Source organism: Micropterus dolomieu, linkage group LG20 (assembly GCF_021292245.1).
Source record: "Micropterus dolomieu isolate WLL.071019.BEF.003 ecotype Adirondacks linkage group LG20, ASM2129224v1, whole genome shotgun sequence".
Lineage (NCBI taxonomy): Eukaryota > Metazoa > Chordata > Actinopteri > Centrarchiformes > Centrarchidae > Micropterus > Micropterus dolomieu.
The window spans coordinates 12,021,524-12,045,286 of record NC_060169.1 but is presented as its reverse complement, the minus strand read 5'-3'; the positions used below and the strand labels follow the sequence as shown (position 1 = coordinate 12,045,286).

Below are 23,763 nucleotides of genomic sequence, written 5' to 3'. Positions count from 1 at the left end.
AGCTGCACGGTGCTGAGCTGTGAGCACGGATCCCACTAGAGGATGTTGGGCAGCTGCCGTGTCAACTGATATTATTCTGGCTGCTCCTGCCACTGCTGTGTATGTTAGGCCTACATTTATTTGGGACAACTGTCAGTAGTATGCACATGTCACTGTTGGCTGTGCGTGTGCTAATATGTTTATTAAATTTATTTTGTCTTGTGTGGTAAAAGGGGTGATTGCCATGCACCCATATTCTGCTGAAATGCACATAACTTTTGTGTTGATGTGATTATTATTTGCAGTTTGCTTGAGACATGAGCAGTTTGTTTCGGTGATAACTCTCACTCTCTTTCATGTGTGCAGTCCTACCAACAGCCTCAAAAAACCTGACACCCAGAAAATAACTTAGGACATTCAGACAGTATCTGACGTGAAAAGGACTTTATTCATGTGTTTATCCGCACGTGCACATCATCCATTTACTAATCCAGGCATGTGCACTGATACACAGAAACATGGCTGTTAATAGTTATCAGTGAGATCGGTTCTCTATCCTCCAAAGCAAAACCTGCATGAGTGTTTTCAGGTGGCGGTAGATCCGCCCAAGACTCCTTTATCAAATGATTTCTGACTGACTCTGTAAAGTTGATAAACCTGTCTAAATGCCCTAATTGCATGTATGTTTAATGTGTGTATTCCTAGCACAACACACTCACAAATGTATATCCAAGAAAAAAACTTGGGACATTCAGAGTGTACCTGAGGTAAGATGGACTCTATCCATGTGCTTATTAAGTGCATGTACTTTGTCCCTGCTTATGCATGCTCTTAAGGTTTTAATCCACAGCATGTGCACAGATACAGCAGGAGGTACTCAAGCACTTGCACTTTGGGCATCTGACATAAGTGCATTTTTTGCAAGTCATTTACTGCCAACTGGAAACAAAATCTTGCAGAGGAGCCCCTGCCCCTTCCTCTTCAACACAGCCACCACAGTTAACGCACGCAAATGATAGAGTTTGCCCTAAGCATTGGCATTGTCACTGTTGTGGAATTCAACTTTAAAACAGCCAGCCAAACTTGAATCAATAAAGTTGACAAATTTAGGTACATCCTATCTTATCTTAAGATTAATGCTGGGTTATTACCAAACCACAAGCGATCTAGCGGTCATAAAATAGTGTGGTCAAAGAAAAAAAAGGTTCTTCTATCAGGCAACAAACAAAAAATATGCATGCATTATGTGGTTAAAAGTCTATACAATCAAATTTGGAATTACATTTCTATGGCCAGTTTCTGAGAAATTAAAACATCAAGCTAAAACAGCCATTTTTGGCTTCTTTTACAGAAGACAATTACAGTTAACAGAACAAACCCTGCATCAATTATAAGGATATGAATCAGACACATCATGGTGTCATCTGTGTACCATTTGTCATTGTGATAGTTGTACTTTGTGCTGTAACTGTATTGTCCATCTTCTCTCTCACTCATTTCAACACGTGAAATCCAATCTACCTCACTACGTTTCACGCATTCCAAGATACTAAGCCTGAAGTCTCCAGAGGACACAAAAAAAGGATTAAACCAACCGGGCCACAGACGTGGCCATTCAGAGGGAGTTATGCTCTAATGAAGGGTGGGCAGAGCCACCTGTTTTCCCACACTCGCCACCTTGACAGCTTGCACAACAAGCAAGTCACCAACAAGTGGAGGAAGTAGATCCCCAACCCCTCACCCCTCTCTAGCCCCGGTTTTTAATCATGCCAAGTCCAAGTAAAGCTCATTTCACCCCCTCCTTTCAGTCTTAAAGGGGAAAGAAACTTGCAGCTACACTTTCTTCACTCTTTTGCTTTTAGTGACCATTGTCACTATTAATTGCTCGCAGGAACAACAATTATGTGTTTTCTATAGTTTTACTTATTGATTTTCAATTAAACTCAATGTCGTGTTCCATTTTGCCAAATTTTAATCATAATTAATTTCTTAGGACCCTTTGGCAATTACTGATGTAAACAAGTTTTCTCCTTGTAGCTTGCAAAAAACTAAATTTACGAAAAGCTGTACAGACAAAAGTCCAACATTCATTGTTAGTTCTCCTCCACAGTTGTCAGTGAAGGAACCACCAATAGTATATAAGACAAGTTATTCTACCCACTGCCAAATGACTGAGAGCTCATCTTTATATACTAAGGCTAATATCACACATCCATCATACTTCAGAGCCCATCAGCTCATCCTAGATACAGACTTTTGTGGCTGAAATGTACTGAAAATATTTAAAGCCTTCAAGTGAATTTAGAACTTAAATTTTACAAATTGTCTTATTTTGTTTCACAACAGTTGGCCAGTCAACAAAGAAATTTAAAAAAATGACCGATCAAGTGTGTTTTGTTTTCCTAATGAGAGCCAACAAAGGCTTGAACGGAGTTTTTGGTCCATTTCATCTGCAAATGTTGTGCATGTAGGTGCCTAAGGGGGCTGGAGCTGAAACTTTCAAATTTATCACAAAGCAGCCAAGCCCTGTAGGCATCATTCGCCGCATTTCAACCATCATCACCATCAGCTACTATGTGGAAGTAATGTCCAGTATATCATCATAATACTAAATAGTTTTAGGATATCTCCAGTTATTGCTCTGTTCTCCAGACCAGCTGGACCATCTGAACCTGCTTCTCATAGCTTGGTGCTTAACCTCACTATACATTACTGTGCCCCAATCTCGCCCTATTGCAAATGAGAAGGTCTTCAGGTGTCAGGGTTTGAGTCATCTACTTTCTGAAGCGCTTGAACAATGGATGGACGCCCTTGCTTGCTGCTGAGGCTTTGCTGCTTCGCTGATATTCCATGTAGACCGTGTCATCTGCACCTGACATGGAGCTCATGGTGCCTGTTCGCCTTGAGAACTGATGAGGAAGAGACAGCAAAAAAGTGAGAATATTGTTATATAAAACAGCACAACTGTAAGCATGCAAAGGCAATTACGTACATGTGCTTTATGATTCTAAGTTTGGTAAAAGTCCTTACCTGTGGTCGCCCGCCCACCTCCCCAGCCACCACTTCCTCCTCAGCATCCAGGTCTGAAGCAGCTAGGACCTTCTGAAGCAGCTGGTGTTGGTCATCTCTGGAGGAGAACATCAAGTCCTCTTCCTCCATACCTGCCAACTTTGTGATCACCTATGAAAAAAAAGAGTATGGTATAAAAGTAGTAAATGCAACAACAATGCGGTGTCACAAATAAAAAAACAAGGATCAAGCACAGCTTTTAAGAAATAGTCTTTTTATTTCATGGCAAAAGGAAACGGACTAATTTAAAGAAAGAAATTAAATACTCAAAATTGATACTGTACTTATATCAGGTTGTCCAAAAAAGTGAAATAAACCTTTAGCACCTTTAGATTCTGTCTCTAGTGCAATCTAGCCTCCAGTATAATTGTTCTAATCTGTGAGAGCAAACTTGGATTTGGGCTGTGAGATCCATGAAAGAAATACACAATCTGATACAAGAATAGGGTGAAATTAGTGGTGCAATTCTGTGAGGAGAAACCAATAATGTGAAATTGTGTGGAGTTGATAAGATGCTGAACGGGATGAACACACCTTAAAGCTGTATCCCTGGTCCACCAGGAACCTCTGTCTCTTGGTGGAGTAAGCCATCTCCTGGGTGTCCTGGGACACCAGTGAATAGAAGTATGCGTTGTACTCCTCTGCTACCATTCCTAAACAAGCAGACAGGTGGAGCAGGAATAACCATTGTTGTTAATTGATGGTGAAGTATTGTTTTTCTTTCTATTTTTCCCCCAGATAGACTAACCTTTCTTGGCTCGTAGGACTCTGCCAAGCCTCTGGGCCTCCTGTCTGCGTGATCCACCATGAGAGGAGATCTGGATCAGAACATTAGCTTCTGGCAGGTCAAATGACGTGTCTCCAACCTATTTGTTAGAAGGGATGCAATACAAATTCAGAGACATTCAATATTACCACTGTCTCACTTTGCCAGTATGCATTCACTGTTTTATCAAAGGCAAATGTGTTTCTGATGTTCTCTTACACAAACAAGAATCCCTGATAAGGAACAAATTGGAGAGAAATGTCAAAATGAGCACAGCACTCATGAAACACTGTGGTGACTTCTACTGTCCACGAGCGGTGGCTAAATAAGTACATACAGTAAATCCATAGTGGATTGATTGGTTTACCTTGGAGATGAAAATGGTGTTGATCTTGGGGTTATGTTTGAAGTTCTGTAAAATCTGCATACGTTCCCCCTGAGAGGTTGGACCATAGATGTAAGGCCTTGAGAGGAAAATGAGAGAGCCAAATTAAAAACAAAGAAATCTTATCTGAACAGGCAATTTATAAAAACATTCAAAGTGCTGCACTCTTTTTGAAAATAACTTACTTGTTGAGGCGAATGGCGTATTCCTTCAAGGCAAACACGTTGTCAGCAAATACAATAATCTTGTCATTGCGCCGCTCGTGGAAGTGAATGAGAAACTGGCAAGCACGGAACTTATTGGGGTTCATTGTATAAAGCAGGATGCGTTTCTTCGTCTTAATGGCCACATACTCTCTGTAAAACTCTGGAGACATTGGGCACCACACCTGAAGCATAAACAAAGGTACGTTATTCAAATTGCTTCATCAATATGGAACATGCTCTCATGGTAATGCAGCCACCTCTCATAAAGTAATGGCAATAATTAAGACATACTGTATTATAACAAAAGTAGTTCAAGGCTATGTATAGACGTTTAAGTGTACTTAACGACAGACTCTTTTTTTCATTATTTGTTTGTTTATAGGTGACAGGGCATATTAATCAACATTGACACTTAACATCAGTGTAAATGTGCAACAACTAAAAACTTCCTAATGATAAAAATCCTTTGCATGGTAAAGTTGCAAAGAAAAGACACTTTGTCCTAACAATCTTAAACCAACAATAGAATCAGACAAGTATAAAAGAAGTTAAGAATTAATCTATAAAACCATTAGATCATTCATGAGTACTTGTTATCCAAGTAGATTTGAATCATATTAAGTTTGATTTTATAAATGCTATATGTACTGCATTCCCTTATGTCTATAGGCTGAGTATTCCGGACAGTTCCAGCTCTAGTACATGCAAGATTGAAATGGCAGAATATACACAGTATCTCACAAAAGTGAGTATACCCCTCACATTTTTGTATATATTTGATTTTATCTTTTCATTTGACAACACTGAAGAAATAACAGTGTAAATTTGCTGTCCCCTCAAAATAACACATCACACAGCCATTAATGTCTAAACCGCTGGCAACAAAAGTGAGTACACCCCTGAGTGAAAATGTCAAAATTGGGCCCAATTACAGCTGTGAGATTGTTTTATTGTTTTCCTCTCTCGCTACTCCTTTTCTCTCCTTGAATGTTGATTCAAGGCCGAGAGAGAATCTATGTTCCCCAAAACATAGAAACCAGGACTGTCTAAATGATTTGTCATGCCTTTGCTCTGGGCCAGACGCTTGAAGCTGCCCAAAGCGGCAGGTGTCTGGACCAGCTGATTTTCTTTGTAGTACTTCTCTGTCATTCTTTTTTATTAATAAATTCTTCAGAAACAATGGTTTGTTGTAACTCAATTATTTGCTCAATCCCTCAACAGGAATATATTTCCACGACATGAGACACAAGCCCAAATTATTCAATCAACTTTTTGCATGTCGCTCCACACAACTCTGCAAGCTGTCTGACTTAGATGACATAAAGACAGCTCAATCATATGAAATATGATGTTTGTGTCCCTTTATCTTATTTTCTGGTATCATAGTTTAAGACTCACCTCTGCACACTGGACTTTGGCAATGTAGCCATTGTTCTGCAGTTCCATCCAGTTGGCCTCGAATAGTTTAGGCCCAATTAGGAAGTTCAGGTCCACAATCTTGTCGTCTTCCCTGACCAGCGTAGCAGTGAGGCCCAGTTTGCAGTGTGCCTGGACAATGGTTAGAACACGACGAAACATCTTGGCTACAAAGAAAGCACAAAATTAATATATTAGCATTAGTGCTGGGCAATAATAATTATAGCAATATATCTTTCCTCAATAAAATTATAACAAATGTTCAATAAATCATCAATAAACTCATGTGCATCACAAACGAATTGGCACTTAATTTCTCTTAAGATATTTATTTTGTTGAGGAAAAGGGACTGAGAAAAGATTTTATTTAATTTTACTCTTGTTTATCTTTGTTGAAAAAACATACCGTTTTACCATAGGGGTGTGCGATATTATGATATTAGATTGTGAATCATTAGCTTTGTGTTTTTAAATACGCAGAAGTATTTATAGAAATAGCACTCTGCTTTCTGTTTTATGGGAAAATCAAATCAAAAAAATCTTTAAAATGTTTTAAAAACAAAATGAATCAGTTCTTTGTTGTTTGACTGAATCATGTTTACAATTAATAACAGTTTTATTATTCTCTTTTTTCCCCTGGGCCAGTAAAATTCTGATCTACTGGCCCGTAAGGCACACCAATAAACCAATAACTTGCAAAATAGTCTTAAAAACCAACATTAAAATAAATATACTATTTTAGCCTGAAATAAATCGTGATATGATATTTTTGCCATATCACCCACCCCCAGTGTTTCCTCTATATGATTCAGCAGTGCGCCGCTGCTTAATCATGACCGCCACTACTAAAATTTCCCACGATCATTAAACTATGCGCTACAAATGTTTTCACTAGCACACTGTACGAGCACGGCAGCACTCAATGCTCGGCTCGCTTCCTCTCCTCGTTCTATGCATAACATACGTGACAGATGGTGTTATAAGAGCAGCGTAACTCTGAATCAGGAGGTGCGTAGCGAGTGTTTGATTGTCCGAGCAGCAGAAAGTTACGGTGAAAGCGAGCGGAGGAAAATATTCTGGCAGTGTGTTAGCTTCTCAGGACCAAGAAAATTCTGTTGTTTCCCACCTGCTAGTAAAGTGAAGCCGGTTATCGCTAAGTTAGCTAACATCTCCCCTCCCCTTCAGACTGCGCAGCTGAGCAGGAAAGCCTCTGCAGCAGCTACATAGCTACTATGTAACTTAACATTAGCTCAATTTATAGAAAGTAACTGAAAGCTGTATTTTATTACTGCCTACTTGTCCAATGTTGAGAACATCAGGTACAAACTTCGACTAAACTGACATAGCCTGCAGCTCTGTCCTGTACAGACTGATTAAATTATTTTTCAGTTTTCAGTCTGAAAAAGTGGTTTTGGAAAAGAAAGGACAGTGGTGACTGGAGGAGCTGATTAGCTAATTAGTGATGCAAAGTAGTCCTTTTATGCTAATGAGGAGACGTTTCTTTTTGGATTTTAATGTGCAAATAAAATGCATCACTGACCCCTATTTTACCTCAGATATGTTAAGATATCGACTGTTTGGCAAATGTTCATCATGTTCTGACCATAAACAATAGTTTAAAACCAAAATTAACCACCTAGTTTCTTTAACTTTCACTCAGGAGCAAAAATTATTGTGAAAACATTTTTAGCCATATCACCTTTCCCTCAGTAGCAAAAATTAATCTCACAACATATTTGTCTTCTTCATATGTCCATATCCCACTGTATCCCAAAGAATTACTTCAAATTTGCTTAGCATAACACAGTTACATTTGGAATGTTAAACGCTCACCAGGGATAGTGTGCACCTCATCCAGGATAATGAGTCCCCACTCCTGGCTCCGCATCCACTCCATGACCCTCTCAGCCTCCCAGGAGCGCTTGGTGGTGTGACCCAGCATAGAGTAGGTGCTGATGGCCACTGAGCAGCCAATCGGCTTATCCTTGGCGTCGGAGGTGAAACGGCAGATCTGAGAGTCATCGATAGTGGACCACATCTTGAACTGAGACTTCCACTGCTCCACTGACACTGAGGAGTTACCCAACACCAGGCAGCGTTTACGTACCGTGCACGCTGCTGTCACGCCCACCAGAGATTTGCCCGCTCCTAGAAAGCGAATGGGAGATAAAATTAGACAGCTAGCTAGCTTTTCACACACAAGATTTATGCAACAAAAAGATTAGTAATATTAAGTTACAGTTTGGGTTGAGAATATACTTAAACATTAAGAAGAATCCACTAAGTAGTAGAGCATATCCATTGTTTCAAATATCAAATATTTGTTTAGCATTTTATATCGTGCATTATTCACATATCATATGTAGGGTCTACCATTTTGCCATTTCAAGATTGTTTATTTTGGAATGAAATACGTTGGCTGTGTCCTTTCTGTTTTGTCACTCAGTTCCAATGTCAACCAGCTGTCTCACCGCAGGGCAGCACGATGACCCCAGAACGAGCACGACCGTTCCCAAACATCTTGCGCAGACTCTTTTCCTGGTAGGGCCGCAACACAGCAGTGGGCTTCAGGTCTATGTTGATGTCTGGGTTGACTGTATCATTGCGAAAGTCATACTCTGCTAGGAGGGGGTACTCCAGCTGAATACAACGCTTCTGCAGCTCTTCGATCATCTCCTACACCAGGGCGGAGAAGAATACAACAGTTCAGAGTAGGACATAAAAATATGATTTCAAGCATGGTACTTAATTTGAAATTCACCCACAACATAAAAATAAAGAGTGACTGAGACTAAGAGACTAGTAATGATATATGCTGTCTATTGCCTTCTTTTATTTTAAGGACCAAACTAGTTGTTTTGTTACTTACAAATTATGCATATTACATACTATACTTGTATTACTGCTTCCCATTTTTCAAAGGCATTTTATACATTTGCCATCTTCCAGGCATCTGTGCAGTATACAAATCAGCATGAAGAGCCTTGATGTTTGCTTGTAATCGGTAATCCCTCCTTTCATTATCAGTCATTTTGATGATCATTTAAGTCATTCATCAAACATTCTCTAGTTCCAGGTCCTCAAACGTGAGGATTTTCAGCTTTATTATCTTTTATATCTTTGTAAATTCAATATCTTTCATGTTTTGGGCTGTTGGTCAGATAAATAAACTAAGCTAAAAAAAAAAATCACCATGGACTCTGGGGAATATTGATTGGCTTTTTTCTCTTACCTATTTTCTGAAAATTTAAGCAATCAATCATAAAAATAAGAAACAGATTAATCATTAATAATAATAATTGTTAGTTGCAGTCCCAGACAATAATATTCGAAACAAAAAAAACCCAAATGATTCTTGTAAGATACTGTTACAAAAATCACAAGCAGGATAGAAAATCAGTTTAAAGCCATATGCAAGAATGGTCAGCAGTAATGTTAAGCAGGCAGTAGTGAAACGGCAAAAATTAAATAAAATTAGATGTGTACCTGGCGAATCTCAAAGGACACAGTCTGAGTCTCTTCTTCCTCCTCCTCTTCTTTATCCATCTGCTCATAGTAACTGAAGATGTCCTCAGGGACTTGCTGGGTTGACGTTTGTCCATCGCCAGGCAGCTGTGAGGTGGAAGTACCTCCCTTTTCCTCAATTGACTTGGAAATCTGTCAGAAGGAGACACAGAGGGACATTTTTCAGTGTATGAGCAGGACAACAAGGCCTGACATGACTGTTCAGTTCCTATATCACAAGACACTCTTCCTCATGTCATCAAAATTAATGTGATAAAATGTATGCATAATCCCATTTTGAAGAGTGACTACACTCAAGGTCAAAATCATGGTCGTGCTGCCATCTAGCAGTAGCTGCATGATTTGTCCTCAACCTGTGAAGTACAGCACATCACAATGCACTATAGTGTAATGTTACATGACACTTGGGTGTGACAGACATTTCTAAATATTCAAGGGTCATGCCAACAATGTCTTTCATCAAAAGAAGATTTATAATGGTGTTAGGAGTAACTTAACACATAAATGTTGTATGGCATACCGCTGACTTGCTGTGGATGACTTCAGTAATAAGCTCAGTGTCCGCTCCATCTGCGGTACGGAGACGACATTCACGGATAACGCTGTCCTGCAGAAGGCGCTGGATCACATCAGGGAAGGCACTCTCAACAAAATACCTGAGGGTAGATGGGCAGCACAGTTACAGAAGAGCGCAAGGCATGATTAATGATGCAAAGACAGAAGCAATGGTTGTTGAAATTACTTTTACCTATTGTGCTTGAGAACCATCTTGACTTTGCCATAGCTCATTGTGCAGAGCTGAAAAAAGGAGAGGGATTAAACGTAGTGATTAATTCAGAAACCAAATTTGCACTCATAATATTAGAAACAATACATTTAGAAATGTTAAAATAACCCCTCCCCTCCATCCGCTTCCTTCAAAACACCAGATACTCTCTCACTCAGACCTTAATGAACTGTACAATCCCATCAGGTACAGATGTCTTGCTGAGCTTCTGCAGGTACTCCACAATATCAGAAGTCTGCAGGCCCACACTGACAGCCGCATACAGGGAATAGGCCGTCAGCTTGTACTCGTGGATATGGTTAGGCCTGCACACTGGTTCTGCAATGGCCACCAAGAAATCCTGGGCGTACTTATACACTGGTGAGAAGGCTTCCAAAAAGATGTGTCCATCTGGAGCCTGGAGGAGAGGAGAATGAAAAAAGCATAGGAAGAAATCCAAAGAGACATCCTTTATGATATTGTGTAAAATCAGGAAGAGGATCACAAGTTTTTAATTTGCCAACTGTCTCAAGTAATCAAGAAATCAATAACCCAAACACATCTTACCACCCATAGGGGGCGTGAAGAGTGATCATTCTTCAGCAGCATCTGAGCACGGTAGTCTTTGGCTCCATACTCATCCAGTTTTATACTGGACTCATCCACTTGTTTCCCTGCAGCAGCAGGTATGCCTTCCTGAGACTCATTGCCCACTACCTCCTCTTCATCGTCTTCCTCCTCATGGAAACGTTTTTTGGACTTCTTTTCTGTAGCCAGACAGTATGAGTTAAAAAAAAACATTCTCGGTAATAGGGGTGGGCAAATAACTGACAGAGGAAATATATCATTGCAAAATATCTTGTTTCAGGATGTTAATAGAATCCTATCAAAATGATAGAAAATTACTCTTTTTAAACCCAGATCACATCTTTTGCTATACAAGATATACATATATATACATATATCCTTCCTTTAATACAGCTTCTTCTGCTATTTAGTCATCTTGTTACCATGTATGGGATTTTATCATTAGAGGTCACAGGTAACTTACACATGTCCCTGTGTGGTTTATCACACACGCATTTCAGTCTTTACGTTAAGTCCATTTCAGTGTTTGTTTTTACTATTCAGTTTGACAAATATCAGATATGTTACACCCATATGGTACCTTATGTATGATCTCTTCGTTTGAATGTAATTATGTTACAAAAAGCACAACGCATCGCTAGACTCTTTACTAGTTACTATAAAAATATACAACGTTACGTTAAGCATTTCAGTTAAAAAGCCCAGAACTACCCTTTCTCTACAACTATCAACAGACTCCCGTTAGACATTAAAGACCCTAAGTGCAAAACTACAGTGTGATCAGCAATACACAGTAGGGAAATGTGAGTTTCAGTAAAACGTAATCTTTCAGCTTGCCAAATAGTTAACGTTAGCTAACGTTAATAGTTAGCTAGGCTAACCCCTAGCCGTAGCAACTCACCCCGATCTCCTTTATCCTTTTTACCCATTTTACAAATTATTAAATAGGTAATATCTTTCAAAAGACGTCAGGCATATCTTCATAATCTGACTGATGTCCTCAAACACAAGACTGTTAGGTGTGATACAAAAGTTGCTACGAGATGCGACACAGTGCGGTGTCGTCTCCAGTACACCACAACAATAAAGAAACAAAACTTCCGGCCGCAGCCTTCAAAATAAAATAGTTTGCGGACGATCAAGAGCTCCGCCATTGAAAGAAAACAGCGTGCCAACTCGTCTCGTTTCTCGTGCTTTTATTCTTGCAGCACAATAGCTTCTTTCTGGTTTGCGGCTTCAGCCAGAGCTAGCTTGACAAAAAAATACTGACGCTTCACTGTTTACTTCCGGGGGAAAGGTCAAAAACGTCCTTCGAGGTTCTTCTGGTTTATGGGACAGATTTCTTAGTTGAAAGTACTTGAGTGAGTTATCATCACACCATCAGCGTCAAATATGTCGTCTAATAAACCCGTCGGACCTGCCTTACCCCCGATGTTCAGGAAGGAGGAGAGCGATGAAGAGTCTGTTAGTGAAGAAGGATGTAAGTGTACGACAAAATACCTTTTGTCAGAGACTATCAACCACCTTTATTTTCGGTTAAATGTTGTAAATTATATCGGTAAATCACTAATATTCATATCAGGTTGCTTTCCCTATAGTAGTTAATGTTTTTTTCTTCTCTCTTGGTGGTAGTCTCTGGCCCTGCTTTGCCTCCTGGTTATAAAAAACGGGGAGAGCTGTCGAGCTCCTCGGATGAACAGGAGGTGGCGGTCAAAAGAGCGAAAACAAGTCACACATCTGCAGACAGATCTGCAGAAAAGTAGGTTCATTAATGGACTAGAAGTTATAGAACAACTCTCAACAAACAAAACACTAACGTGTCCTTTGAACAGGGAGGAGAAGACAAAGGTTAAAGAAACAGATGATGATGGTTTCTTTGGACCAGCCCTGCCACCAGGATTTAAGAAACAACAGAGTTCACCAGAAAGGTGAGCCAATTAATTCTACAATGTGTTTCAGTGTTTTATAAGATGCGTACACAGTGAGTTGTGGATAAAAAGTGAATTATGGAAGCTGTAACTTCATAGTGTTCCCTCAGGCCACCTGTGCTTGGACCAGCTTTGCCTCCTGGGTTTCGCAGAGCAGCGTACGAAAACAATGATAATGATGATGGTGAAGATGAAGAGAGTTTCCCAGGGCCTGCCCTCCCCCCAGGCTACCAGGCTGAGTCCTCCAGCAGCGAGGGAGAGGATGTGATTGGACCCATGCCACCCAAAGGCCCTATTCAAGACTCTGTGGCTCTGGACTTTGAGCGCAGAGCACAGAGGATGAGAGACAAGCTGACAGGAGATGTGAGTCCCCCCACCACACACAAATTTTATCTGCATAGTCTACACTGTACAAACTCTTCAGTTAAATGCTCACAGATTGACCTGAGGAATAAATGTCATAGCATAGAAGCACAATAACAATGTTTAAGCAAAATATCTTGCGCAGTTCCTTTTTTATGCCTCTTAAAGTTTTCCTCCCCTGCAGTCTGAATTCAGTCCCATGTGTATTTCCGTGTAAACAGGACACACCTGAGGTGCTGAGCAGAGAAACATGGATGACAGAGCTGCCACCAGAACTGCAGCACATTGGCTTGGGGGCTCGAACTTTCAAGAAGAGGTCGGGTCCAGAGAACAAGGATCGCTCCATGTGGACAGATACACCAGCAGACATGGAGCGCAAGAACAGAGTAGCTAATCAAAGATAACTTATATACTTACACTTATTATTGGTTATTCTTATCAATCATGTTGTAGCCTATATATTACTTCCCTGTATTTCATGGGCCCATTCTTGTCTAATAGGAACGCCTTGAGAGAAAGATGAAGGGTGAGGCGGAGAAAGAAGATGTCCCACAAGTCCCCCGGAAGGACTTGGAAATGGCAGAGAAAGTGTCTAAGTATAATGTAAGTGTTATTATCTCATTATTATTTTTTCCTAAATGTCCCCATATAGAATTTATGCCATATTTAATGTGCATTTTATAAGTGTTCACATTAAATTCAGGATTACTTAAATTTCTCAACCCACTCCCTCTCTTATCAGGAGTCTAAACGTGCTGAGTCTCTGATAAGTTTGCACACAAAGACAATGAAAGAAAAAGCAAAGGAAAAGGCTGACAAACCAATGGAGAGGAGACCATTTGATCGGGATGAAGACCTTCAGGTGAATCGCTTCGATGAAGCGCAGAAGCAGCGGCTGCTGAAGAAATCTCAGGAACTGAACACACGGTTCTCCCACAGCAAAGACCGAATGTTTTTGTAAAAAATATTTAAAATGTGAAAATGTGCCGACTACCAATTACAGTCTGGCCGGTGACATTTTTGCAAACAGTGTTTGTATAATATGGAATATGTTTCTACAGATAGTCATGTGTTACAAAAATGAAGAATTTAAATTGTTGGTCTATGATATAAACTAAACTGAACTAAATAGGCTATAAAAACATGACAGACATGTCCACTTATGGGAGTGCATGTCACTGAACGGGCAAATAATACTGGGAAAACTGGTATTGTTCATTTAGAAGAATGTAGCACCATGATTCATAATAGACAAAAATACCCCAACACAATTGCAATGATAAATGAAAATTTACCCAACAGTAAGTGTATGTAATGACATAAGATAAATTATTGGTTTGTTCAGTACTGAATCAGATCATCTCCTTTTGACGTAAGAAGTTTTGACCAATATTTAACAAGCCCTTTTTTATGACTGCTTTTTGGCCAACCAGATCAATAAAAACTTTGGCCCTCAATGCTCAACCCTGCTAGTAATGCAGCCCTTTGTAAATTGTGATTGATTTATTTGATGTTATGTAAAACTTTGTACAGATTGCTGGAAAATGCATTGTTATGTTGCATTATCCTGTAGCTTTGCAATCTTCCATTTGTCCAATAAGAGGCTTTGCAAATTTGGCTTGTGTTTTTAAGTGGATTAAAGTTTGTTTTTTTTAAGCCCATATGTGTTGTTTTTTTACCTATGAATTCTTATTTTTGAGCGTTTAAGGGACGTACTGCACATATTTGTCAAAAATAAACGACAAACGATTGATTTGGACCTTCAGAGTCGCCATACTTTCTTATGTCTTTTGCGCATGCGTGTCGCGGATGCATTAACAAGCTAGCAGAAGCATAACTTAAAATCATGTCTGAGAAAGGAGAAGTGGATTTAACTGGTGCCAAGCAGAACACGGGTGTGTGGCTTGTAAAGGTGCGTATATAGCTTTTCAATAACGCTACTTAATGGGATATAGGAGAAGTTATTAATTTAAACACAAAGAAGGCTGCAGTAATGTAGCTTAGCATCTACGGCTAAAGAAAGAAACCGTGCATTTAGCTAACGTTAGCTAAGTTCAGTAACTGTCTTTTATCTAAGTCACACTAGTCGGAACTAACGTTACTCGTTGCAAAATTATTTTTGATGCTCGCCATAACCCTTTTGATTTAACTAGAGACCATCGTTTGGCGATACAGCTAGAGTAAGATAAACAAAATGTGGTCAGAGTAACAGCAGTGAAAGCTTTGTGCTTTCTGGTCTGTAGAAAAGATGCACCTTGGATGGATGGAAGACTTAATAACGTTAACGGTTTGCACAGCATAATATGTAGCTGCCAAAGTAATTTTAGTAATATAGTTAAATCCTTACTTCATACCTTACTGTCAGCCTTCGCAGCATGTGAAATTGTGAATGAACGTGGCTCCAGACCATTGTTCTCCAGACACATTTAACACATACCAACACTGTGGTTAGTTGTATAACTTCATGCCAACAGCAAAAACACTGTTTTTAAAGAAATTTGAACAATTGGCATGTGAGAAATTACCGCATATAAAAAGGAATAGCTCATATTTTTATGTTAATACCCCAAGGACCATTTTCATACAATATACCCATGTTTCTTCATGCAGGTGCCTAAATACCTTTCTCAGCAATGGGCAAAAGCGACTGGCAGAGGCGAGGTCGGGAAACTCCGCATCTGCAAGTATGTGAAACAACTGAGCATCAAAAAACAGCCGAAGCCAGCCTGCTATGCTAAATATGTGCATGTCTGTGTTTAAGCCAAGTGATGTAGTCTGTAAGCATCATGTGACTATTACATTTGTAAGGTGAAGAGAGGGAATGGAGATTTAGTGTGTGCTGGTGAAGGGTAAAGGTTTTGTGGTGAACTAGATAGTTATAAGTTTTGTTGTTCTACTATAACTAATGCATTTCAAATGATATTGAACACCTTGTCAGTCAATTAATTTTTTTCCAATTATTTTATCTCCAAGGAAAGGAAACCAAGGAAAAGCAGAGGTAAGTGATGGTTGAAAGAAGCACAATGCATCCTGGTGATGGACATCTGCCACACAGTGTGTCCTTTTGCTCATCATTCTCTATTTACTGTCAAGTGTAGGGATGGAAGCATTAGTGAGAGCCAAAATATCATCTAATTTATTATGAGTTTGGGAAATGGATTACATTATGCTTAGCCATTGTATATAAGAGAAGCATATATAATTCAAGTTAGCTATGCTTATGAGAGTTTTGTATACATGTAGCAGTTCATTTTAGTTATTAGTGTATTGGACACCGTATAGTGGAAGCCAGATCAAAAGTAAAGAAAGGGGGCTGCAAAGATGCAATCTGAATGACACTGCTCTTTACAGGTGTCTTTCACTTTGAACGAAGAGCTGACTGTGATTGAGGGTGTAGAAGATAAGACAGTGTCTGCGCCCCGCGAGCACCCATTCACCATGCAGTCAGTGGGAGGTCAGACATTGGCGGTCTTCACCGAGACTTCATCAGGTGAGTTTCTGTTTTCATATTTTGATGCCAGAGAAAGCCAAGTCTCTGCTTTCAATGCCTGTGCTGCAAGACGAGGCACTTGTAGTAATCCGCAAATTGTATTAGTTTTCCATGATGTGAAATATCTGTTTATACTAGCACAGAGGTAAGTTCTGTGTGATCAGGTGGTGGAGGTGCACATCCTCCTACTCTTTGTACGGCTTGCTGTCTTCATGCACAGTCTTTCCCTTGCCTGCCCTGCTTGTCTCTATGTATTGTGAACTGTGAACAGAGTGTAAAGTTGTCCACAGTTTTAACAGAGTACATACAAGAAAAATACTGTTCATAGTGGATAAGTGAACACTAAATGGAAAACAGAAGATAGTTTTTTGGTTTGTAGTCTGTTGGAAATTTGTCTTCATTCAGTCTGATCTGTGTTTCTCTCTATGGGGAATTTTAGTTTCAGTGTTTCATCTTCTGTCAGTCATTTGCTTATGGTTTGACCTTTCCAGTCCACTGCCAATCACCTCAGCAGATTGGGTATCTGCTCAGGCATAATGGCCCCATTTGGAATTAATTTAACATAGAGTAGATCAGCATCAACACAAATCATCGCTGAATTTGGAGTTGATTTAATTTGAGCACGTGTTTCTTTGGTTTGAATTTCACCAACTTTGTCTGCCCTCTTATTGTAATGTAGGTGTTTTGTTGCTATGGGTGCAGGTGAGCTTATGCTACTGTGCTTACTTTGGGACACCAGTGTGTGTGTGTGTGTGTGTGTGTGTGTGTGTGTCTGTGTGTGGGGGGGCTGCACAGTTGAAATGGTAGGCTATACATCTTTTTTAGCCATAGACATTTGATAAGTACGACTTGATATGAAACTTGGCCAGTTGCTAAAAGAACAGTTGGACACAATAAGACATCACAACATTCAGTAGAGAGGTAAAAACTTTACTGTCAACTTTTTTTTTTTTTTAATCGAGAAATGCAACATACAGTGCATTTCTATTTTCTAAAAATGTATCCTGTTTCAAATAATTTCAGTATTTGTACAGCCCTGTCATGGTTGTGTATTTGTGGTGGGACAGGGTATCTGTGCTCGCTTGTTGGTAAGGGCATGCTTGCTTTGCTCACACGCACGCGTGTGTTCTCGTCAGAGATTACGCCGAAGAGCTCTGTGTGATCAAACGTTTCCGTGTGCGACTAAACCCTAGGTGTGGTTCTTATTGTTCGATCCCCTCCTCCCTCCGTCTTCCATCCCCTGTATTTTCATGTTTACCATCCCTCCCTCCCTTCCTGTAGGCCAGTCAGAAGAGCGATCTGATGGCAGCAGCTCAGGTTCGGGGGCGGGGGCAGGTCCAGGTGAGTCCTCCATTTCGCCAGCGAGTGACAAAGTTGCACCACTAGAAATCAGACACACTTGAGTGTCTGTTATTTTTTGTTAATAAATGGTGTTTGTACACTGCTCAAAAAAATAAAGGGAACACTTGAACAACACAATGTAACTCCGAGTCAATCAGACTCCTGTGAAATCAAACTGTCCACTTAGGAAGCAACACTGATTGACAGTCAATTTCACATGCTGTTGTGCAAATGGAATAGACAACAGGTGGAAATTATAGGCAAATGGTTCTGCAGGTGGTGACCACAGTACACTTCTCAGTTCCTATGCTTCCTGGCTGGTGTTTTGGTCACTTTTGAATGCTGGCGGTGCTTTCACTCTAGTGGTAGCATGAGATGGAGTCTACAACCCACACAAGTGGCTCAGGTAGTGCAGCTCATCCAGGATGGCACATCAATGCGAGCTGTGGCAAGAAGGTTTGCTGTGTCTGTCAGCGTAGTGTCCAGAGCATGGAGGCGCTACCAGGAGACAGGCCAGTAAATCAGGAGACGTGGAGGAGCCCGTAGGAGGGCAACAACCCAGCAGCAGGACCGCTACCTCCGCCTTTGTGCAAGGAGGAGCAGGAGGAGCACTGCCAGAGCCCTGCAAAATGACCTCCAGCAGGCCACAAATGTGCATGTGTCTGCTCAAACGGTCAGAAACAGACTCCATGAGGGTGGTATGAGGGCCCGACGTCCATAGGTGAGGGTTGTGCTTACAGCCCAACACCGTGCAGGACGTTTTGCATTTGCCAGAGAGCACCAAGACTGGCAAAGTCGCCACTGGCGCCCTGTGCTCTTCACAGATGAAAGCAGGTTCATACTGAGCACATGTGACAAACGTGACAGAGTCTGGAGACGCCGTGGAGAACATTGCCTGCAACATCCTCCAGCGTGACCGGTTTGGCGGTGGGTCAGTAATGGTGTGGGGTGGCATTTCTTTGGGGGGCCGCACAGCCCTCCATGTGCTCGTCAGAGGTAGCCTGACTGCCATTAGGTACCGAGATGAGATCCTCAGACCCCTTGTAAGATCATATGCTGGTGCGGTTGGCCCTGGGTTCCTCCTAATGCAAGACAATGCTAGACCTCATGTGGCTGGAGTGTGTCAGCAGTTCCTGCAAGAGGAAGGCATTGATGCTATGGACTGGCCCGCCCGTTCCCCAGACCTGAATCCAATTGAGCACATCTGGGACATCATGTCTCGCTCCATCCACCAACTCCACGTTGCACCACAGACTGTCCAGGAGTTGGCGGATGCTTTAGTCCAGGTCTGGGAGGAGATCCCTCAGGAGACCATCCGCCACCTCATCAGGAGCATGCCCAGGCGTTGTAGGGAGGTCATACAGGCACGTGGAGGCCACACACACTACTGAGCCTCATTTTGACTTGTTTTAAGGACATTACATCAAAGTTGGATCGGCCTGTAGTGTGGTTTTCCACATTGATTTTGAGTGTGACTCCAAATCCAGACCTCCATGGGTTGATAAATTTGATTTCCATTGATGATTTTTGTGTGATTTTGTTGTCAGCACATTCAACTATGTAAAGAAAGGAGTATTTAATGAGATTATTTCATTCATTCAGATCTAGGATGTGTTATTTTAGTGTTCCCTTTATTTTTTGAGCAGTGTAGTATCACAATAGTAAGCCACATACATGTTTTGGAAGATGCATTCGTACCAAAACTTTAGACCCATTGTCTTCAGGTAGAGCCCAGTTTTGCCCCAAAGCATCACACGGGCCTCTTCTGTTTTAGAGCACAATTGGAATTCATGTTGAGCTTTTGCACCATCTTTGCTGGAGAATGGGAGTCTGTGGTTAGACTGGTGGACACTGGGCTTGAGCAGAGTGCTACCTGCCCAAGCTGATGGTTGTGATCCAAGTCCAGTTGTGACATTGTGTTGGCAAAGGGATTTAATGTCTTGACTGTTAGTTTAGATCTTCTTAATCCTAAGTACATTAGCAAATATTTTCAAAACTACATTTAAATAGGCTCAGACTCTGAGATGTTATCAAGTGGTGCTTTCAATTATGTGTTAATGAATTGGGGATTTTTTGTGTTCTTTTACCTGCTCTGTATTTAAACCTAATTGGTGTAGATCACTCATTCACATAATTTTCTTGATTGATGAAACTAATAAAGCTGTTGTATAGTTGGTCCTCAGCTACCATGACAAGCAGACTCTTGCTTACCCCTGGAAGGCCAAAGCTATATCTGAATTCTGAATAATTGATTGGTATACTCAAGTATACAAATGCACAATAGCATAGAAACAACTTCACATGGTGCATGTAAAGAAGCCATATGAAAGAAACTGAAGAAATCGGTTTCTTCAGTTTCAACAGGACAATTGCACTGAATTGGGGAGTTTTTGGTAGAAGAAAGAGAAATACATTGATTAATCGGAATTAACTGTGGAAAGAATAACAGTAATAGCACTGTGTGTGTGCGTGCGCGCGCCAGGCCAAGGTGGCCTTTTGTGGTGTGTGTGTGTGGGGGGGGATTTTTTTTATATATGTCAACTGTAACATTTGACAGATTATAAGTACCGTTACTGACCCTTGATTGCTCTAACATCTTACTTAAGGGAACTAGACACATATAACTAGCAAAAGCAAACTGTTTGAGTGTATTTTTTTCTCTCTGTAAACACGTTACCCAATCGTTCTATAATAGTGTCTCTTCTTTTATCCTTTCTCTCTTACACACATGCAACAGCTCACCCTTTCTTGTGTATGAGATAAACATGCACTAAATACGCATCGGGACATGTGGACTTCATTGAGGTTTTAATTAACTCTCCTCTTCTTCAGATAAAATAGCCTTGGAGGGAGTTGTAGTGCAGAGAGCAGAGTGCAGACCTGCTGTCAGTGAAAGCTATATGAGGCTGAAGAGGTGAGTATTTTCAAAATGGTGTGCAAACACAAGCTGGTATATTAAGGACCCGAACCTGCATTCCATTTGCAATGTTGGATGTATGACTGTAACTTATTGTCTTTAACTACTTGTGGGCATCTTAATGGCATTGTTTCATGTGTATTGCATGTTCTTTTTTTAAATATGTCTCTACGTATAGATAAACTTGATTTTGAAAAGTAGAAACCCTTGTAAAATTAAATATACACTTTAACTCCTTTTTGTAATTTAAGATTCAAAGGTAATCTTTCAAATTTTAAAGACACTAAAAGCACACAAATAACAAATAATAGTATTAATGATAATGCAGAGCTATTGTATTAAATTGCAGTACATCATACAGATGTGGTGTGTTTTTTTTTTTTTGGGGTTTTTTTTATAGGTCACTCCGTGTACACAGTATCTGTCTTTTATTGTACTTGGAAAGTAAACTAATTGTCATCGTCTTAACAGGTTACAAATTGAAGAGTTGTCCAAGCCAGTCAGGCTGTCACAACAGTTGAAGAATCCTGTCACCAACAACTACAAACCTGTGGCCAACCATACTTACAATGTAAGGAATAAACCCTACAGGGGATCATCTTGTTTCATTAATCTACTCAGTTAATTTTCATAGAAAAAAGTTCCATGGAAAATGTAGCCTGCACATAAAACCTACAGTTGCATGCTATGCTTACAGTTAAGTATTCACCATACATTGAAACGCCCATGGATGCTTATTTTCAACCCGTTGCTACTAATAATGTATACTTTTACATTACTGCTAAGCATATTGTTTGTTAACCAAGGGATGAACTTCTTTTCTCAAGCAAAGTTCTGGTCTTTTTTCACATTTATGTTCCTACAAAATGGAAACTTGAGGGAGAGTAACATATTGCATTCTTTAGAAAATGATTACTAGTGCTTAAATGTTACTTTAATGAAGTAATAAACTTGTCACATGCAAAGCCACTGGTATGGCTCTGTAAGGTGTAGCCCTATATGCGATACCTGAACTCTGTCTGTTTTTTGTTTTTCTGCAGCTTGAGTATGAGAGGAAAAAGAAGGAGGAGGGCAAGAGAGCAAGAGCTGACAAACAGCAGGTGCTGGACATGTTGTTTTCTGCTTTTGAGAAGCACCAGTACTACAACATCAAAGACCTGGTGGATATCACCAAACAGCCTGTGGTAAGACTAGAGGGCAACGTAAAGGCTGTAGTTACTACTGTTTATACCGACTGATTTCACAAAATCAGAGATGGGCACTATTTGTCTTTACTTTTAAGTATTTTGTTATTGGTATTTGACAGGGCTGAAAAAGATACTTTAGAGGCGAGTCATTTTGTATTCTCAAAATACATAAAAACAAGACCTGGTCAGAATGTAGTATATGGTTGGACCGCTCATGAAACCCTGAAGGCCTTTTTGCTCGATTTAACACAACCCTCCCTTCTTCAGTTCCATCGAAGATGGTTCACAGCTGCAGGAATAATAATCCATCTGCACAGAGGGCAGGTTAACACCAGAAATATGACTTTAGAACTTAAAGTCAACTAAATGGACTGGTTGGTTGCGTCTCAGCAATGTCTGTTTTTGAATTGGACAGAGAGCAAGTTTCTACATACTGTACAAGACTATTTTCAATATTTTTGTTTTTCCACTTTTGCATAGATGCAGCAGTAGCATTCAACTTGATGTTCTTCCTTCCAATATGGTTCAAACTCCAAACAGCCTTGTGTACATTAGAAAAATCTAAATGTTCTGCAATCATGTACAAATTCAGTTTTCCTCCTATATTGATACATTTAGGGGTATTTTATAACATACATTTTGAGAGAGACATTTTGGTGTATCTTTGCCCATTGCTGTACACTATACTACTGGCCAAGAGAATTACACTTACAATAATGAATTCAAAATGTAGGCCAGAGCAAGACATTTGATTCCTGTTTTTGATTGAACAACACTGCTTGTTATACCCTGAAAAAGCAACTAAATCTGGGTCACTTATCAGGCCATGGGTTGTCTGCTGGCCCTGATGAACATTTTTCAGTTTTACCGCAATCAATACAGTTGGCTATTAGAATAAAATGATTAAATGCTGTTGTCTGCTGTATTTGAATATAACTCCGGTATCTCAACTTTAAAAGATTTGTGGCGCAGCTTTTTCTGTTGAAGGTTTTCATAGCTTTGATTCACTGAAAGTAAATTGATCTTTTCTAATATTTGTTCCTTTTTCCTTCTCCCAGATTTACTTGAAGGAAATCTTGCGTGATATTGGCATCTACAATGTGAAGGGAACACACAAGAATACCTGGGAGCTCAAGCCCGAATACAGACATTACCAAGGCGAGGATAAGACTGACGAATAGCTCCTGACCTTCCCAAGGCTGATACACCACCTCTTCATTTGATGGGGGTCCCTCCTGTAACAGGCCTTGGTTGGATGTGGGAGTTTTGATTTCCTTGCATCAGGTCTGGAAAAAGAACATGCTGGAGGATGAGGTTAACAGATGGATTTGTTTTATCCTTGTAGGGAAAATTTTAAGTTGTACCCAAGTGTGCATCATTTCCCTTGCAACTCCAGCACAAAATCAAGGAAAATCCCCCTGTAATTGAATTAGTTCTATCCAGAGGAACAGGATGTAGCATTTTAGGAAGCAGATGATGCCTTTACAAGCTGTTGTCACTGATCAACATTCTGATAGTATACAGAGGTAAGGGGGTTTAAAGCTCACAAGGATGGATGTGACAGTTGGCTTTCACCACTAAGTTGATGTGCAGAGGAACTTCCTTGTGAGAAGTCTTTAAATGACTGTTCCTCCTTAATACAATAAGGTCTCTGCAGCAAGACTTGGGAAAATTTTAGGTTACCGTAGTAACCTTTTGTGCACCTGTTGCATTAGCCAATGTAATTTTTAACATGTTTTGTTAGAAATAAATGTTTCTAAAATTTGCTAACCCTGTATTGTTACATTTTATTGTATCTACTGTAGTAGAAAGTACAAAGGCATAGTGTCTCATGGCA

The 23,763-nt window shown here is 40.2% G+C and overlaps 3 protein-coding genes across 4 annotated transcripts; 2 read left to right on the top strand and 1 right to left on the bottom strand.

The window, feature by feature from the left end:
* Positions 1 to 408: 408 nt before the first annotated feature.
* On the bottom strand, positions 409 to 11,792 carry ercc3 (excision repair cross-complementation group 3). The gene is made up of 15 exons (XM_046032132.1): positions 11,602 to 11,792; positions 10,680 to 10,879; positions 10,294 to 10,530; positions 10,095 to 10,144; positions 9,867 to 10,002; positions 9,308 to 9,478; positions 8,293 to 8,497; positions 7,655 to 7,969; positions 5,804 to 5,988; positions 4,385 to 4,587; positions 4,182 to 4,278; positions 3,797 to 3,914; positions 3,583 to 3,701; positions 3,010 to 3,159; positions 409 to 2,888 (listed from the first exon to the last, which is right to left on the bottom strand). The coding sequence occupies exons 1-15, from the start codon at positions 11,627 to 11,629 to the stop codon at positions 2,754 to 2,756; spliced, it is 2,349 nt and encodes a 782-aa protein (XP_045888088.1). The 5' UTR covers positions 11,630 to 11,792; the 3' UTR covers positions 409 to 2,753.
* Positions 11,793 to 11,960: 168 nt separating this feature from the next.
* gpalpp1 (GPALPP motifs containing 1) lies at positions 11,961 to 14,652 on the top strand. The gene is made up of 7 exons (XM_046032135.1): positions 11,961 to 12,180; positions 12,333 to 12,459; positions 12,533 to 12,628; positions 12,739 to 12,991; positions 13,213 to 13,377; positions 13,493 to 13,594; positions 13,734 to 14,652. The coding sequence occupies exons 1-7, from the start codon at positions 12,093 to 12,095 to the stop codon at positions 13,950 to 13,952; spliced, it is 1,050 nt and encodes a 349-aa protein (XP_045888091.1). The 5' UTR covers positions 11,961 to 12,092; the 3' UTR covers positions 13,953 to 14,652.
* Positions 14,653 to 14,782: 130 nt separating this feature from the next.
* Positions 14,783 to 23,696, top strand: gtf2f2a (general transcription factor IIF, polypeptide 2a). 2 transcript variants are annotated; one of them, XM_046033047.1, is made up of 9 exons: positions 14,783 to 14,903; positions 15,602 to 15,675; positions 15,965 to 15,989; positions 16,343 to 16,481; positions 17,763 to 17,822; positions 20,655 to 20,736; positions 21,211 to 21,310; positions 21,780 to 21,923; positions 22,985 to 23,696. In XM_046033047.1, exons 1-9 carry the CDS (start codon positions 14,838 to 14,840, stop codon positions 23,105 to 23,107), a joined length of 813 nt encoding a protein of 270 aa, XP_045889003.1. In that variant the 5' UTR covers positions 14,783 to 14,837; the 3' UTR covers positions 23,108 to 23,696. The 2 variants fall into 2 exon arrangements, with proteins under 2 accessions (XP_045889003.1, XP_045889004.1); XM_046033048.1 differs by lacking the exon at positions 17,763 to 17,822.
* Positions 23,697 to 23,763: the final 67 nt, after the last annotated feature.

Coding starts and splice junctions, on each gene's coding strand:
- ercc3 (XM_046032132.1), bottom strand. CDS start 11,629: ATGGGTAAAAAGGATAAAGGAGATCGGG. Junction 3,160..3,582: donor ACCAGGGATACAGCTTTAAG/GTGTGTTCATCC, acceptor TTTTTTTCATAG/GTGATCACAAAGTTGGCAGG. Junction 2,889..3,009: donor AGGTGGGCGGGCGACCACAG/GTAAGGACTTTT, acceptor CTTCCTCATCAG/TTCTCAAGGCGAACAGGCAC.
- gtf2f2a (XM_046033047.1), top strand. CDS start 14,838: ATGTCTGAGAAAGGAGAAGTGGATTTAACTGGTGCCAAGCAGAACACG. Junction 15,990..16,342: donor GAAACCAAGGAAAAGCAGAG/GTAAGTGATGGT, acceptor TGCTCTTTACAG/GTGTCTTTCACTTTGAACGA. Junction 21,311..21,779: donor TGGCCAACCATACTTACAAT/GTAAGGAATAAA, acceptor GTTTTTCTGCAG/CTTGAGTATGAGAGGAAAAA.
- gpalpp1 (XM_046032135.1), top strand. CDS start 12,093: ATGTCGTCTAATAAACCCGTCGGACCTGCCTTACCCCCGATGTTCAGG. Junction 12,992..13,212: donor GAGACAAGCTGACAGGAGAT/GTGAGTCCCCCC, acceptor CCGTGTAAACAG/GACACACCTGAGGTGCTGAG. Junction 13,595..13,733: donor AGAAAGTGTCTAAGTATAAT/GTAAGTGTTATT, acceptor CTCTCTTATCAG/GAGTCTAAACGTGCTGAGTC.